At 48.4% G+C, this 15,682-nt stretch overlaps 1 protein-coding gene across 1 annotated transcript in view; it reads left to right on the forward strand.

Moving 5' to 3' along the window:
- Positions 1-15,682, forward strand: part of LOC137646436 (sortilin-related receptor-like) — a 251,017-nt gene that overhangs the window by 71,974 nt on the left and 163,361 nt on the right. Inside the window, exons 2-3 of the mRNA XM_068379536.1 lie at positions 5,990-6,223; positions 6,350-6,511. Coding sequence (XP_068235637.1) covers positions 5,990-6,223; positions 6,350-6,511 — 396 coding nt within the window. The remainder of the gene's footprint in view (positions 1-5,989; positions 6,224-6,349; positions 6,512-15,682) is intronic.

Below are 15,682 nucleotides of genomic sequence, written 5' to 3' on the forward strand. Positions count from 1 at the left end.
CCCATATCCATCTGTTGGGGGGGATGCGTGAACAGCTGATGGCAGATGTAGCTTCACCATGGGGCCGAACCCTGGACGGTCGAGGTGATCCGTTCGAGGTATTGTGTCCCATTTACGTTATCTCTCAATCCATTGATTCGAGTGCCTCTCCCATCACACTCCTATGTTAAGGGATCCGCAAAGGAGTCAGCCCCTAGGGGCAAAATCCAGACCATGTTGGAGAAGGGAGCTCTCCAAGAGGTCCGCAACCTGTCCCCAGGCTTTTACAGTCAACTCTTTCTTGTAGAAAAGGCATCTGGAGGCTGGAAACCAGTCATCGATCTCTCTCCCCTGAACAAGTTTGTCCAGCAAACTCCTTACAGGATGGAGACTCCTGACATGGTCAGATTTGCTCAACAACGTCAGTCTACCAAGCAAAGTGGTCAGTGTTTTGTGGTTGGTGTCGTGGAAGAGGTAGCTCTCTTCTCGATGCCACTGTTCCAACCATAGTGGAGTTCCTTGTACAATTTTGGGAAGAAATGCTTCTCTCGGTATCGGCAGTCAATGTCTACTGCTCAGCCTTGAGTCTTACCTTTGAACTGAAAGGAGTAGATATTTCCTCCTCGTTGGAACTTTCCTCACTCATATGGAGTTATGAGATTACTTGTCCCCAGTTAGAACTTAGTCGTCCTCCTTGGAGCGCAGTTTGGGTCCTTCAGTCCCTGAAGGGCCCAACTTTACAATCCATTATGCCAGGCAACAGATTACCACCTCACGTGGAAGACGATATTCCCACTCACCTTGGCCTCGGCTAAAGAAGTCGGCAAATTCCAGTTTATCTTCCGACATCTCCCACTCAAGGAAATGGGGAGAAGTAATTCTCCGCTACGTCCCTGAGTTTATTGCTAAGACTCAAAATCCGGGTGTGCTGGACCGTAGGTTTGGCCCATTCAGGATAGAGTCTTCGTTCAGTAACCGAAGATCCAAACCAACTGTGGCTTTGTCCAGTAAGGAGTCTGAGGTGGTACTTTAAAAGAACAGCAGCTGGCCCCATGTGCAGGCACTATTTGTCAGCATGGAAAGGTCAAGCGGAGGGTCACTAGGAAGTCTATTTCCTCCTGAATAAGGAAAAATGATTGAGTCCACCCTCAATCCTGATCCTCCTCCTACTAAGCGACCCAGAGCTCATGACATAAGGGGCACCGCAAGCGGGCGTGTCGAAATGTCAAACGACATTCATCACCCACTACCTGCAAGACGTAACCCACAGGAACCTAGACACGTTTTCCATAGCTCTTGTGTGGCTGCACAACAAATGGTCTAAATACCTCAAGGAGCTTGTTAGATAAGTAGTGGAGGGTTGAGGGCTGAGGTTACCCGGGTTAGTCGGGGGTGAATGAGTAGAATGACTGGCTCCTTCCTTTCACACTCTCCTCCCCTTTGGAAAACAGCACCATGGTCCCTCACCACAAGCTGACCTCACCTCCCTGCAAGTAAGATTCATTTCTCTTGTGTATTATAGTATAGAAATAATACTTTGTTGCATCCCCAATACCTCTTTGAGGGAGGTTATTGGGTAAAATCTAAGGAACCTTGGGTTTGTATTAGGGTTCCTATGTTGAAGACCAGCCACGTTGCTAGTTTGACGAACACATAACTTCTGCATGCCGCTAAGAGAGCTCGCCCCTATAGGGCATAGCACAGAATTTAATGAGGGTAGGGTTTCCACTACTTCGGCAAACCGAAGTGAGGAAAACCCTGGGACAACTACCACAGCCAGTTGGTAAAGGACTTCCTCCCTCCTAAGAGTGACTCTACCCAATATAAATAGTGGAAGTGTTTGTGTTCACACTGGAACAAATGACCAATTTGTAATAATTTGTATTTTTCCTAGCACACAAACACAGCACTATATTATTATTATTATTATTATCCAAGCTACAACCCTAATTGGAAAAGCAAGATGTTATAAGCCCAGGGGCTCCAATATGGAAAAATAGCCCAGTGAGGAAAGGAAATAAGGAAATAAATAACTGAAGAGAACAAATTAACAATAAATCATTCTAGAAAAAGTAATGTCAAAAGAGATATGTTATATATAAACTATTAACAACGTCAAAAACAAATATGTCTTATATAAACTATAAAAAGACTCATGTCCGCCTGGTCAACAAAAAAGCATTTGCTCCAACTTTGAACTTTTGAAGTTCTACTGATTCAACAACCCGATTAGGAAGATCATTCCACAGCTTGGTAACAGCTGGAATAAAACTTCTAGAGTACTGCGTAGTATTGAGTCTTATGATGGAGAAGGCCTGGCTATCAGAATTAACTGCCTGCCTAGTATTACGAACAGGATAGAATTGTCCAGGGAGATCTAAATGTAAAGGATGGTCAGAGTTATGAAAAATCTTATGCAACATGCATAATGAACTAATTGAACGACGGTGCCAGAGATTAATATCTAGATCAGGAATAAGAAATTTAATAGACCGTAAGTTTCTGTCCAACAAATTAAGATGAGAATCAGCAGCTGAAGACCAGACAGGAGAACAATACTCAAAACAAGGTAGAATAAAAGAATTAAAACACTTCTTCAGAATAGATTGATCACCGAATATCTTAAAAGACTTTCTCAATAAGCCAATTTTTTGTGCAATTGAAGAAGACACAGACCTTATATGTTTTTCAAAAGTAAATTTGCTGTCGAGAATCACACCTAAAATTTTGAAAGAGTCATACAAGTTTAAAGAAACTTTATCAATACTGAGATCCGGATGTTGAGGAGCCACCGTCCTTGACCTACTTACAATCATACTTTGAGTTTTGTTAGGATTCAACTTCATACCCCATAATTTGCACCATGCACTAATTTTAGCTAAATCTCTATTAAGGGATTCACCAACCCCAGATCTACATTCAGGGGATGGAATTGATGCAAAGAGAGTAGCATCATCTGCATATGCAACAAGCTTATTTTCTAGGCCAAACCACATGTCATGTGTATATAGTATGAAAAGTAAGGGGCCAAGAACACTACCCTGTGGAACACCGGATATCACATTCCTATACTCACTATGGTGCCCATCAACAACAACTCTTTGAGATCTACTACTTAAAAAATCAATAATAATGCTAAGAAATGACCCACCCACTCCCAACTGTTTCAGTTTGAAAACAAGGGCCTCATGATTAACACGGTCAAAGGCAGCACTAAAATCAAGGCCAATCATACGAACTTCCCGACCACAATCAAGGGATTTCTGTACTGCATTGGAGATTGTAAGAAGGGCATCACATGCTCCAAGGCCTTTACGAAAACCAAATTGCAAACTAGGGAATAGATGATTACCTTCAGCAAACCTATTAAGACGTTTTGCCAGAAGACGTTCAAAAATTTTAGATAATATGGGAGTTATGGAAATTGGGCGGTAATCAGTGGGACTTGAGCTACCACAAACACATTTACATAGAGGAGTAACATTACCAATTCTCCAACAAGTGCTAAAAGCTTCCCTTCTTGCTAACTTGCGCAAAATAACAGATAACTTTGGAGCTAAGAAATCTGCTGTCTTTATAAAAAACAAAGGAAAAATACCATTTGGGTCTACACCTCCATAAGCATCAAGGTCCATCAACAGAGCTTTAATCTCACGAGATCGAAAAGCTAAACTAGTTAGTTTAGCCTCAGGAAAACAGGAATGAGGGAGTTCAAGTTTTTCATTACTCTGTTTACTGTCAAAAACATCAGCCAAAAGGGTTGCCTTTTCCTTTGGACAGTGAGTGACTGAGCCATCTGGTTTAAGTAAAGGAGGAACTGTTGCATCTACACCAAAGAGTGCAGATTTAAGGGTAGACCACCATTTATGTTCCTGAGTTGTACCAGAGAGGGTTTCTTTTATGATTAAATTGTACTCCTTTTCAGTTGAGGCATAAACTCTCTGAGCAAAAGCTCGAAGCTGAGTATAGTTGTTCCTGGTCAAATCTGATCTGTTACCCTTCCAAAGCTGATAGGCCTCCTGCTTCTCCAAATAAGCACGTCTACAATCATCATTGAACCACGGTTTGTCCTTCATTCGGTACCTTAGCACACAAGAAGGGATACTCCTATCAATTATGTTGACTAGATTCTCATTCAAAGGGACAACAGGATCTACACTATTATATAATTGTGACCAATTCAGGCACAAAAGATCATGCAAAATCCCATTCCAGTCTGCTTGGGATTTCATATAAATTTTACAGGAATATGATATATTAGGGACAGGCTGCTCAGTCTTCACTAATAATGAAATCAAGGCATGATCAGAAGTCCCGACTGGAGAACCAACCTTACTAGTTATAACGCCAGGGGAGTCAGTGTATACGAGGTCCAAGCAATTACCAGACCTGTGAGTAGCTTTATTTATGATTTGCTCACAGCCTGATTCAGAGGCAAAGTCTAAAGCTCTTAAGCCATGGCGATCGGTAGGAGAGATAGAACTTAACCACTCCCTATGGTGAGCATTAAAATCACCAACAAAGACAAAAGAAGCCTTTCTATCATCATCTTGTATCTTAGCCATAATGGTAAGAAGACAGTCGAAGATAGAATCATCCATGTCTGGATTCCGGTAGATCGAACACAAATAAAAGTTGTTATGCCTGCCACAAACTTTTATTACCTGAATCTCTTGACATCCACATTGATAGCAGGACTTATGAGAAGCAGGGTACTCGGGCCTAATACACACCGCCATTCCCCTGGCCCTAGGAATGGCATCACGTTTCAGCATTATTGGCTTCTTAAAACCAGTTATAAGGAGCTCAGATGAGTGCCTCATATTAGAAACCAAAGTTTCTGAGCACAAAAGAATATCATACTGTCTGGACGCAACTGTAAGGTCTTGGATATTTGCATGAAGACCACGAATATTGCAATACAGAAGACGACATTGACGAAATCTAGGACGTACTGGTTCCGAATTTCGCTCAATGTCTCCAGACAGCATAAGAATTAATAGAAATAAAAAAAGAGACATCATACTTAAGAACTAGATTAACAAGAATTATAACAAAAACAATATGTACAGAATAATAAAAAAAGTGATTGATGATACCCATAGACTATAGTAAAAAGTCGGAAAAACTGGTCAACATTGGCCCGCTACCCTGTCCCCCAGAAGTCCTGCCAGTAAGCTAATTGGTTACTCAACCTACATGAGTGAGTGAGCAGGGTAGCTGGGCTACCCCACCTCCACCTGCTAACTAGCGGGTTCGGTAGTTATCCCTCACTATAATTATCATGGCTAGTTCAGCTTTGCCAAAAACAATATAACCAATATAAATAGTGTTGTGTTTGTATGCTAAGAAAAATACAAATTATTACAAATTTGTCATTTTAACTGCCATGTTCCAGCTTTTGCTGTTTCCTATCTCCTGTAGTAAAGGACTCAGGGTTGCATAGCTAAAAGAAATACAAATTTTTTTTAACATTTTCCACTTTTCCTAATTACTGTATACAAATCTGAAACTTATAAGTTTCATGGCCTGCCTCAACCACCTTGCAAGCAGCTAGGTCAAAGATCATTGTGGAGGCTGCTGTAACTGTCAGAGGGGAGGAGCTTCCCCACCACCCGGTGGCAAATGATGCTTACCTCAGTTTAAAGGCTGGTGCCATATTCTCTGAAATTTTATTACTATTAATGGTTGGTTTGTATGGTTAAGAAAAAATACAAATTACTTAGAATTTGTTATATTGTTTATGGTCCATAAGAAGCATTAAGTTTTTATATTTTGTTGTTCAGAACTGTTTGGTCTTCACATATTAAAGGTAAAGAAAAGAGTTTTTTGCAAGTATTCTTGATACACTACAGTACTCTTGTTTTTATCTTTAGTCTGATGTTTACTTTATACAGTACTGTACTTACTTTAAGGTCTCGCAAGTTCAAGGGTTGAAGATTATATCTGATTGCATTGTTATATATAGGAATCAGGGTATTGCTGGTTAATTTTTTTTTTTTTTTTTCAGTTCCAATTGAAGGATAGCCATCAATTTGTGATGATAGACTGGGCAGGTGAAGGCAGTGATGTTATTGTCTGCGTCACACGAGACTCTGAACAAACGCAGTCGTCAGCTTCTAATGTCTACATTTCCTATGATTATGGTTCCACTTTTGAGCAAAAGACACAAAACTTCACGACTATTAGTGGAAAACCAGCCATTATAAATAAATTTTACAAAAATGGAAAATTTAATTCAAGGGTAAGGAAATTTTAAGTTACTTTAATACAGTTATGCTGATTGTGGAACTGTTTGTGTATTGTATTTATACAGGAAAAGAATAACTAGAATGCTACAGTATTGTATTTTGTTTTCATTTTCTTTCAGTTCGTCTTTACAGATGTTATCAACAAGTATATTCACACAACCTTGGATAATGGCAAGACTGTCATATCGAATAAGGTTGTATTTACCCCATCAGAATTGGTCCATCATCCCATTGATCCAGATGTTTTGTTGGTGTATGACACAGAAGACAAAGACCTCAAGGTCAGTACATATCAATTGTTTTCAGAATAGCAGAACACTGATTTGCTCCTACACATATATAAACTACCGTACTTTAAATAGAAGTACAGTATGTCTTTAGCATGTGCTAGAACAGCAATTGAATCTTTAACAAGGTAAGTGTGGTTGTTAGAGGGAGGTAGATGGGCGGAGACACAAGCCTGTTTGACTCTATCGTGTCACTTTTTGTCTTTGGCTACAAAGAGTACGGATATACAGTACTCATTTTTTCTCCTTACTTTTGGAAAAAAAATTTTTATCCATTACGCTTGATTAGTTTTTGTTGTATTTTTATGTGAAGGGTTTGACTTTATGCAGTTCCTGTCTTTTAAGGAAAAGTTCAAATGGATGAAAGCATTGTCATTTTCAGATGTGGAAGAGGGTACTTAGGATCATGGCCACTCTAGAAAAGTTCATTTTGAGGGGTCGATTAAAGGTGAGAGATTTCCAGTTTCATCTCTATTGCCATTAGAACAAAACTTCCAATCAAGACACGTGTTCCAATGTTGCAGAACCTACAACAACTGGTAAGAAAATGGAATGATCCTCCTTGTGTGGCTCTGAACGTTGCGGGAAGTAAGGTTTTCTGGTATCTTTCTTTTCTTTTCTTTATCTTGTTGTCCCAGGAATGTTAGAGGTTGACTATGGACTTAAATCAACATCACGCTCCTCTTCCCAAAGCGCTTTTCATGGTTTTCCAGATTTAGAAGCGTGACCGCTCTTGTCCTAGAAGTAGCTAAAGCAGTCTTGTCCCTCCAGACTCGTGTCTCTTAAACGCTCTTCTCCTAGTTCTCTACCAAGCATCACTAGATGACCTTCGTAAGCAAAGAGGCATCTCCAGTCATGCGGTGCCATACACGACCCTGCCTACACTCGCATCTCTTAACACGTGACCTCAGAAATGCTACGTCTAAGGGCACTTTCTAATCTTGCGTAATGCTCATCTCCAGACATGCCTCTTACCTGCACCTCTTCTAGATGCTCCTTGCAGACGCATAGCAACTAAATTTGCATTGTCGTCTAGTCGTCCTCTCATTAGTGAAGTTTGTTCACTAAGGTAGATGTGATGGGAACACTTTGCAGACAATTCAATGAAGGATGGACAGTTGCATCTAGAGGCTTAGGGATTTCTCTGCCTGGATTTTTCCTTCTTCCAAGGGTCCCAGGACCATTGAAAGATCTCACCCTGGATTAGAAGGTGAGGCAACGGAACCTCCTCAGCCTCCGGCTAATCAGAGATCAGTTCACCTAGACCTCGAACCTGGTTCCTCTAGTTCTAGAGCTAAGTTTTCAATCTTCTTGTCTCACTCGGAGAGTGCATGTCGCAGAAGAATTTAGCTCCCAGCAAGTGTTGTGTGTCTCGCTGCTGCTTAGTCTCCTGCTGAGGTCTTGCCTGTAAATTGGATAACAAAGAAGGGTCTCGAAGCTCAGGATGACTGACCTGTAGAGTTCTTTAAGGAAGTCTTTAGGTTCCTCTGCACAGTTTTAAGGAAGAAGTAGCTTTACACCAAATCCTTCCTGTGGGTAGCATAGAGTTTTGAGCTTCAAGGACCAAGTGCTTTGCCTCAAGTAATCATTCTTACAAAGGGAGGCCTACAGGTGCTACTGTTCAAGATGATGAGTTATGTTCTAGGCCCTATCCTGCCCAGGTATATTCCATGGACTCTTCGGTATCTCCTCAAGTCATTCCCTCTTTCAAAGGACGTCAGCATTTTGGCATTCAGGAAGTTTCATCATATTCCGCTCCTCGTTCACAATATCATCTTTGAGGATTAGGGGGAGAAGTCTTTTGACTTTGTTTCCTCCACGACACTGATAAGATTGGTCCCCGGGAGGAATTACTCATGCTACATGAACTGTGATTTAACACACTTTCAGTGATATACTTATGGTTCATCCGGACATACGGCAAACTCCTAGGGGCCCGTTTCCGGTCCGGCCTGCCACTCAAGTCTGAGCCATATCCCAATCTCTTCACGACAGAGGCCTTGTTAACAGAGTTTAAGGTGTAGACTTTTGTCTGTTTGACTAATTCTGATAAAGCAGGAGATACCTACGTACCACACATGTATCACATACACCAGAGTACGGTACTGTATTTCTGTTTTTTGTATAGTATGTACTATTTGTTCCGTAACCGAAATACAAATCACGCTATTTACATTGGATTTACCTTCGGCGTAGCTGAAATTGACGAGCCAATAGAATTTTAACGAGGGTTAACTACCCCCGCGCTAGTTAGCAAGGGGGTAGGGGAAGGGGTAGCTTGCTAGTGCTCCCCCCCACACACCGGTGAGTTGTCTCACTTCACTTTTGGCTCGGACGATGTGCAGACGTGTCTGTCTATCGTCCTCGCTATTGACAGCCTTAATCTTTTCTTTTATTTTTCCCCAGCTGTGTGTTTGGAAGTTGGCCTCGCCCTTTTATCATCTTCATGCGCAAGTGCCCTGGAATCGCCGGCTGCCCCTGCGGTACCTTCATGTCGGTGGTCGAAACTGATCCCCACACCCTTTGCCCGCAGTGTTGAGGCCAACGGTGTGACAAAAAGTAACTTGCAGTGAGTGCAGGGAGTGGTCTACCTCCCAGTGGGAGACGTTTACCCGCCGGCATAAGAAGAAGTCCAAGAGAGACCTTTCTCCTTCAAGGGTTGCCTTGAAGGAGGAAGGCTGCAGGGACTCTTCTTCCGCCGCCCAAACCTCCTCTGAAGCTCCCACTCGGCCGGCCTCTCGTGAGAGGCCGCCGAGTGGTAGCGTAGATCCTTGTTCTGTTTCCCGATCTCGGGGTTCGGGAGAGGGCGTCGCCTCCCATAGCGGGGCGGCACCCCCTCCTCCCCCGGGGGAGGATTTTGATATTGATTCTCACGTTGATGACCATAACTCTGTATCTAACGATGATCTCTTTCAGCTTTGGGCTTGCCCTCCAAGGGAGCCCTGTTTGACCTTATCCAGTTGGGGGCCACTGTCAAGCAGTCGCCGGTGATAGCAGAGGTAGACCCTCTGTCTATTGTCGACGTGGTGGTGGCAGAGGCTTCCGACAGGTCTGGTCAAACCTCTGCTGTGGCTGATGTTGCGGATGTTGCTGAAGGCCCTCCTCCCCCTTCCGAACATCCTTCGAAGGGGAAGGTGGGTCCCACGGTCTCTCCTGCGGGTACGCCTCCCCCTCGGGGGAGCGCACTGACAGACTCCTCTTCGGAGGACCGACAATCCTGATGACCTCCCTCGTGGCCGCCTTTGCCGTAATGCTCGTCGTCGTCCTCTTCGTCGTCCTCCCGTCTCCCTATAAGGGAGTCAAGCGGCGCCTCTTCGAGTCGTTGCCTCCTCCGTCTTCTGATGAGGATCCTCCTCGTCGGGAGCAGACCGTAGCAGTCATGTCCTTGGACCTCTCCGGTGATCGCTCGCGATCTTCTACGCCTTCCAGACCTTCCACGTCCAGCGCAGATGTGCAGCAGGCTTCTGACCTCGTCATCCGACGGGCATCGGTCCCTTCGGGGCAAAGGGATGTCTCCCACGGTGTGTGGGCTTTCCTTGCGCGTCAGGGTTCCCCTGCGCGCCCACCTGCGCGTTCATGCGTAGTAGCGCGTAAGCGCTCTCCAGTGTTGCAGTCTCCCGACTCACCTCGCCAGCGCTCTCCTGCTCGCCAGAGCGCTCCTGCTCGCCAGAGCGCTCCTGCTCGCCAGCGCTCTCCTGATAGTCAGCGCTCTCCTGCTCGCCAGCGCTCTCCTGTCGGCAGTCAACACCCTCCTGTTCCTGTTGCGCGCCCAGCGTGCCAGCGGTCTCCTGAGCGCACAAGATCTCCTGCTCGTCAGCGCGCACCTGCGCACCCAGTTCCTGATACGCGCCCTGCGCGCCAACGCTCGCCCACGCGCCCTAGATCTCCGGATCTGGACGAGGGCAAGGACCTGACTCCTCCTCGCCCACGCGTTCCTGCTCATCCTTCTTCACCTGCGCAACAGCGCTCTCGGTCTCCAGCGCGCACTTCTAGAGTTCCTGCGCGCCCCGCGCGCGCCTTCTCATCCTGAGCCCGTTCGCGAGCGTTCGCCTTTGCCTGTCGCGCCACCTGATCCTGCGCAGCAGTCTACGGGTCGACATCCTACGCGCCAGCGATCTCCTGCGCGTCAGCGTTCTCCAGATCTTCGGCGATAAATCTCCTACGGCCAACTCGCCCGTGCGCGGTCGTTTGCCTGTGCGTACTACGCACCATCGCTCGCCAACGCGCCATCACGTGCCAACGCGCCATCACGTGCCAATACACCATCGCTCGCCAACGCGCCAGCATTCGCCGACGCGCTATCGCTCGCCGCCTCGCCATCGCTCGCCCACGTGCCACAGATCTCCAGGATGCCATCGATCTCCTGTGTTTTGCCATTCTCCTGAGTTACAGCGATCGCCGCCACCTGTGTGCCCGCGCGTTCCTACGCCCACTCGCCAGCACACCCGTGCGCCCACTCGCACGCGCACCAGCGCGACCCCCGTTCTCGCCGGGTTCCGCAGCTCGTCGCGTGCTTCCAGATCGCAGTCAGGACCAGGAAGAATCGTCGGAGAGGTCTAGGCAACATTCTTCCCTTTCTTCTTTGCAGGTAGGCCCAGTTGCGTCTACTCCGAAGGGTCAGGAGATCCCCTTCCCTCCAGCGGGAATTACGGACACTGCGTCCGTATCTCGTCCGTCTTGGTTTGGTCCTTTGATGAGAGCGGTAGTGCAGGCTATGAAGCCAGCACTCTCCGATCTGGGACTCAAGCCAAGGACAGACTAGCCCCCGCTGAAGAGAAGGAGAGGAGTGGACTTCGTGGTGACTTCTCCCAGGGAGAAGTTGGTTCCTAAGAGGTCCGTCAGGAAGGCTCCATCCCCTTCGCAGTCGTTTTCTCCTTCTCCTGTGGACGAGGCTTTTCCGTCTTCAGGAGAGTCCAGCGAGGCGGGGATCTCTCCCTCGGCACCAAGGGGGGAAACCCCTCCTCGTGGAGGAGAACAGACTAGCGTGGAAGGTACCTTCCAGACCTCTTTGCTGGAGTCTTGTATCCCGCCCAGGAGGGAACCCAAGGACTCAAAGACAATTCCGAAGTCTTCTTCGCGAATTCGTCAGGAGCCAACCAGACCCCGGAATAACTTCCACGTGTCTCCCCAGGAAGAGCCTCTGGGGACAGGAGACTTAGCTGCCAGTCCGCAGGGAGGAGAGCAGCACGAGTCTGAGCACGCCTTCTGGCAGGTCTTGAGCCTGATGAGGCAGCTTAACAGGTTCAAGGACAAGGAGATCACCCCTCGCGAAGGCAAGGACACGGTCCTGGACCAGGTCTATGGGACTCAGAAGCCCCAAAGGCCAGCGCGGCTCTGCCCTGGTCCCAGGGGGTGAAGAGTGCCAGAGACAGGGTCGACGCTCAGCTCTCAGACCTCTCCTCCTCCAGTCGTTCCTCTGCCGGGAACAAACTCCTCCCACCTCCTCGTTTACAGCAGAGGAGGTATTTCGAGATCATGGGGGAGTCCTCTTCCCCTCCACCATTCGGTGGAAGAGCTTACAAGGGGGGTTCCGCTTGAGAAGCTCTCCGCCCGACAGGTGACATTCTCGGCGTCAGAGATCCTGAGCCAGGAGAAGGTCGCGAAGTGTGCCATGCAGGCCACTTCGTGGCTGGATGTCTGCCTGGGTTCTCTGGGCATCCTATTGCGCTCGGGCACTCGCTCCATCGAGTTTTTGGCCCACCAGGTTACCAACCTATGGGCCAACTCGGTGTTGAAGCGTCGTGATGCGGTGACCGAGAAGATCCACCCAAAGGTCCCCGCCGTGGATGTCTGCAGGCTCAGACACTCCTCCATCCTTGGGGGAAGATTGTTCGAGCCCAAGGACATGGAACGCACAGCTGAGAGGTGGAGGAAGTCTAGCCAAGACTCGCTCCTCCAAAGGGCCCTCGCATCTCGGCCCTACAAGCCTCCAGCTCCGCAGCAACATCAGCAGCAGCCTCGCAGGACACCGAAGCAGGCGCCGGCAGCTGAGAAAAAGGTGTCTAAGCCTCAGCCCTTGCCTGTCAAGGACAAGAGGGGCGGTAAGTCCTCCAGGGGAGGCAAAACTCCTAGAGTGAGCGGCCGTGGCCGTAAACGCTAGGAGCGGCAGTCCCCCCCGAGTGTCCACATGTGGGGGGATGCCTTCAAAGTTGCGTGCACAGGTGGCAGCAACAAGGGGCCGATTCTTGGACGGTCTCCGTGATCGGCCAAGGTTATCGCGTCCCATTCACGACATCTCTACCTCCCCTGACAGCGAATCCAGTGTCGTTGAGCTCCTATGCCATGGGATCGGCAAAGGGGCTAGCCCTTCGGGCAGAAGTCGAGACCATGCTCAAGAAGGATGCTCTCCAGGAGGTCGTCGACGGCTCCCCAGGCTTCTTCAGTCGACTCTTTCTTGTAAAGAAGGCGTCTGGAGGCTGGAGACCCGTCATCGACCTCTCGGCGCTGAACAAGTTTGTCAAGCAAACTCCGTTCAGCATGGAGACAGCGGACATGGTCAGACTTGCAGTGAGACCACAGGACTTCATGTGTACACTGGATCTGAAGGACGCGTACTTCCAGATCCCAATCCATCCGTCTTCCAGGAAGTACTTGAGATTCAGCCTAGACAACAAGACCTTCCAGTTCAAGGTACTGTGCTTCGGTCTCTCCACAGCACCTCAGGTGTTCACCAGAGTGTTTACCCTGATTTTGTCATGGGCGCACAGGAACGGCATCCGTCTCCTCCGTTATCTGGACGACTGGCTGATCCTGGCAGACTCGGAGTCGACCCTTCTTCGGCACCGAGACAGGCTTCTGGGACTTTGCCAAGATCTGGGGATCATGGTAAATCTCGAGAAGTCCTCTCTGCAGCCGTCCCAACGACTGGTTTATCTAGGCATGTTATTAGACACCAATCTCCACAAAGCCTTCCATCAGACGACAGGATAGCAAGGCTGAGGAGGGTCGCAGAACCCTTCCTCAGGCGGGAAGAGCTTCCTGCCCAATCATGGTTGCGTCTCTTAGGTCACCTAGCCTCCCTGGCCCGTCTGGTCCGAACGGTCGCCTCAGGATGAGATCCTGCAATGGCGGCTCAAGTCCCGGTGGAGTCAAGGCTTCGACTCCCCGGACTTTCTGGTCCCGATAGGACCCACGGAACAAGCGGAACTGCGGTGGTGGCTGATCGATGAGAACCTACGAAAGGGAGTGGATCTTCTCGTCCTTCCCCCGGACTTGACGCTGTTCTCGGACGGTCAAAAGAAGGGTGGGGGGCCCACATTCTGAACCAGAGGACCTCGGGCCTTTGGTTAGAATCAGAAAAGTACCTGCACATCAACCTGCTAGAGATGAAGGCCGTATACCTGGCTCTTCAACAGTTCCAACGGACCCTGGCGGGCCACTCTGTGGTGGTGATGAGCGACAACCACGGTAGTGGCTTATTTCAACAAGCAGGGAGGTACTTTTTCACAGCAGCTATCCCATCTTGCAGTAGAGATTCTGAGGTGGGCCGAAGTCCACTCGATAACACTATCAGCTCGCTTCATTCCTGGCAAGAGGAATGTGCTCGCCGACAGTCTGAGCAGGGCTTCGCAGATAGTGAGTACTGAGTGGTCTTTGGATCCTCAGATAGCCAACAAAGTTTTGACTTTGTGGGGTTCCCCGACGGTGGACCTGTTCGCGACAGCCTTGAATTTCAAGCTGCCGCTGTAGTGCTCCCCAGTCCCGGACCCCAAGGCTCTCTGGCAAGATGCTTTCCAACAACGGTGGGACAACATCGACGTGTACGCCTTCCCACCGTTCTGTCTGATGAGAAGGGTGCTCAATAGGACCAGACTATCGGTCAACTGTTCGATAACCCTGATAGCTCCGCTATGGCATCACGCGGAATGGTTCCCGAAGCTTCCGAGAGAACTTCCTCCACGACACGAGCTACTCAGACAACCACACTGCAACATCTTCCACAAAGCCGTAGCCTCGCTTCGGCTTCACGCCTGGAGACTATCCAACGTCTCCTCACGGAGAAAGGCTTTTCGCAACAGGTTGCAGAGAGGATGTCTCGCCACCTGCGAAAGTCCTCTGCGGGAGTCTACCAGGCGAAGTGGAGAGTCTTCTGTGGTTGGTGTCGTAGTAGGGGTATCTCTCCACTTGATGCCTCTATTCCAGCAATAGCGGATTTTCTCATTTATTTGCAGGAGGAAATGCGCCTGTCGGTCTCGGCGGTGAAAGGCTATCGCTCAGCCTTAAGTCTGGCCTTTAGGCTGAAAGGAGTGGCTATTTCTTCCTCGCTAGAACTCTCTCTACTCATACGTAGCTATGAGCTTACCTGCCCTCAGTCAGAAGTGAGACCTCCTCCATGGAACGTGGTTCGGGTTCTCAGGGCTCTTAAGAGACCTCCCTTTGAACCATTGCGCCAGGCCTCTGATCGCCACCTGTCTTGGAAGACGGCTTTCCTACTCGCGTTGGCCTCTGTCAAACGAATTAGTGAACTTCATGGTCTCTCGTACGACATCGCCCATTCAAGGGGATGGGGGGAGGTAACGTTCAGGTTCGTCCCTGAGTTTGTTGCCAAGACTCAGAACCCTGGAGTGCCGGACCCACGATTCGACTCCTTCAGGGTCACGAGTCTCCGTTCTGTAACAAGTGACCCAGACCATCTGCTGTTATGCCCAGTAAGGAGTCTGAGGCGTTACTTGAAGAGGACAGCTGCAGTTCGTCCCCGCGTGCAAGCGTTGTTTGTAAGCACAGGCAGGACGAAGAGGATGGTCACCAAGAACACCATCTCGGCTTGGATTCGAAGAGTCATCCACCACGCCTTGAATCCTGACCCTCCTCCGTCATGTCGCCCTAGGGCACACGACGTCAGGGGCATTGCTACGTCCCCGGCCTTCAAGAGAAACTTCTCTGTGACGCAGGTGCTACAAGCTGGGGTCTGGAAGTGTCAAACGACCTTCACAGCCCACTACCTGCAGGACGTGACCCACAAGAGCCTAGATACCTTTCCTATAGGCCCTGTGGTGGCTGCACAACAGCTGGTCTAACCTCAGGCTCCTTAATGGACAAGTAGCAGAAGGTTGAGGGTGTTGTTGCTCGGTTTTAGTCTGCGTGAATGAAAGAGTATGTCTGGCCCTTACTTCTTTCTTCATCCTCCACTCTCTTGGGGAAAGCAGCATCCTGGTCTCCGCATAG

Source organism: Palaemon carinicauda, chromosome 9 (genome assembly GCF_036898095.1).
Source record: "Palaemon carinicauda isolate YSFRI2023 chromosome 9, ASM3689809v2, whole genome shotgun sequence".
Classification (NCBI taxonomy): Eukaryota; Metazoa; Arthropoda; class Malacostraca; order Decapoda; family Palaemonidae; genus Palaemon; species Palaemon carinicauda.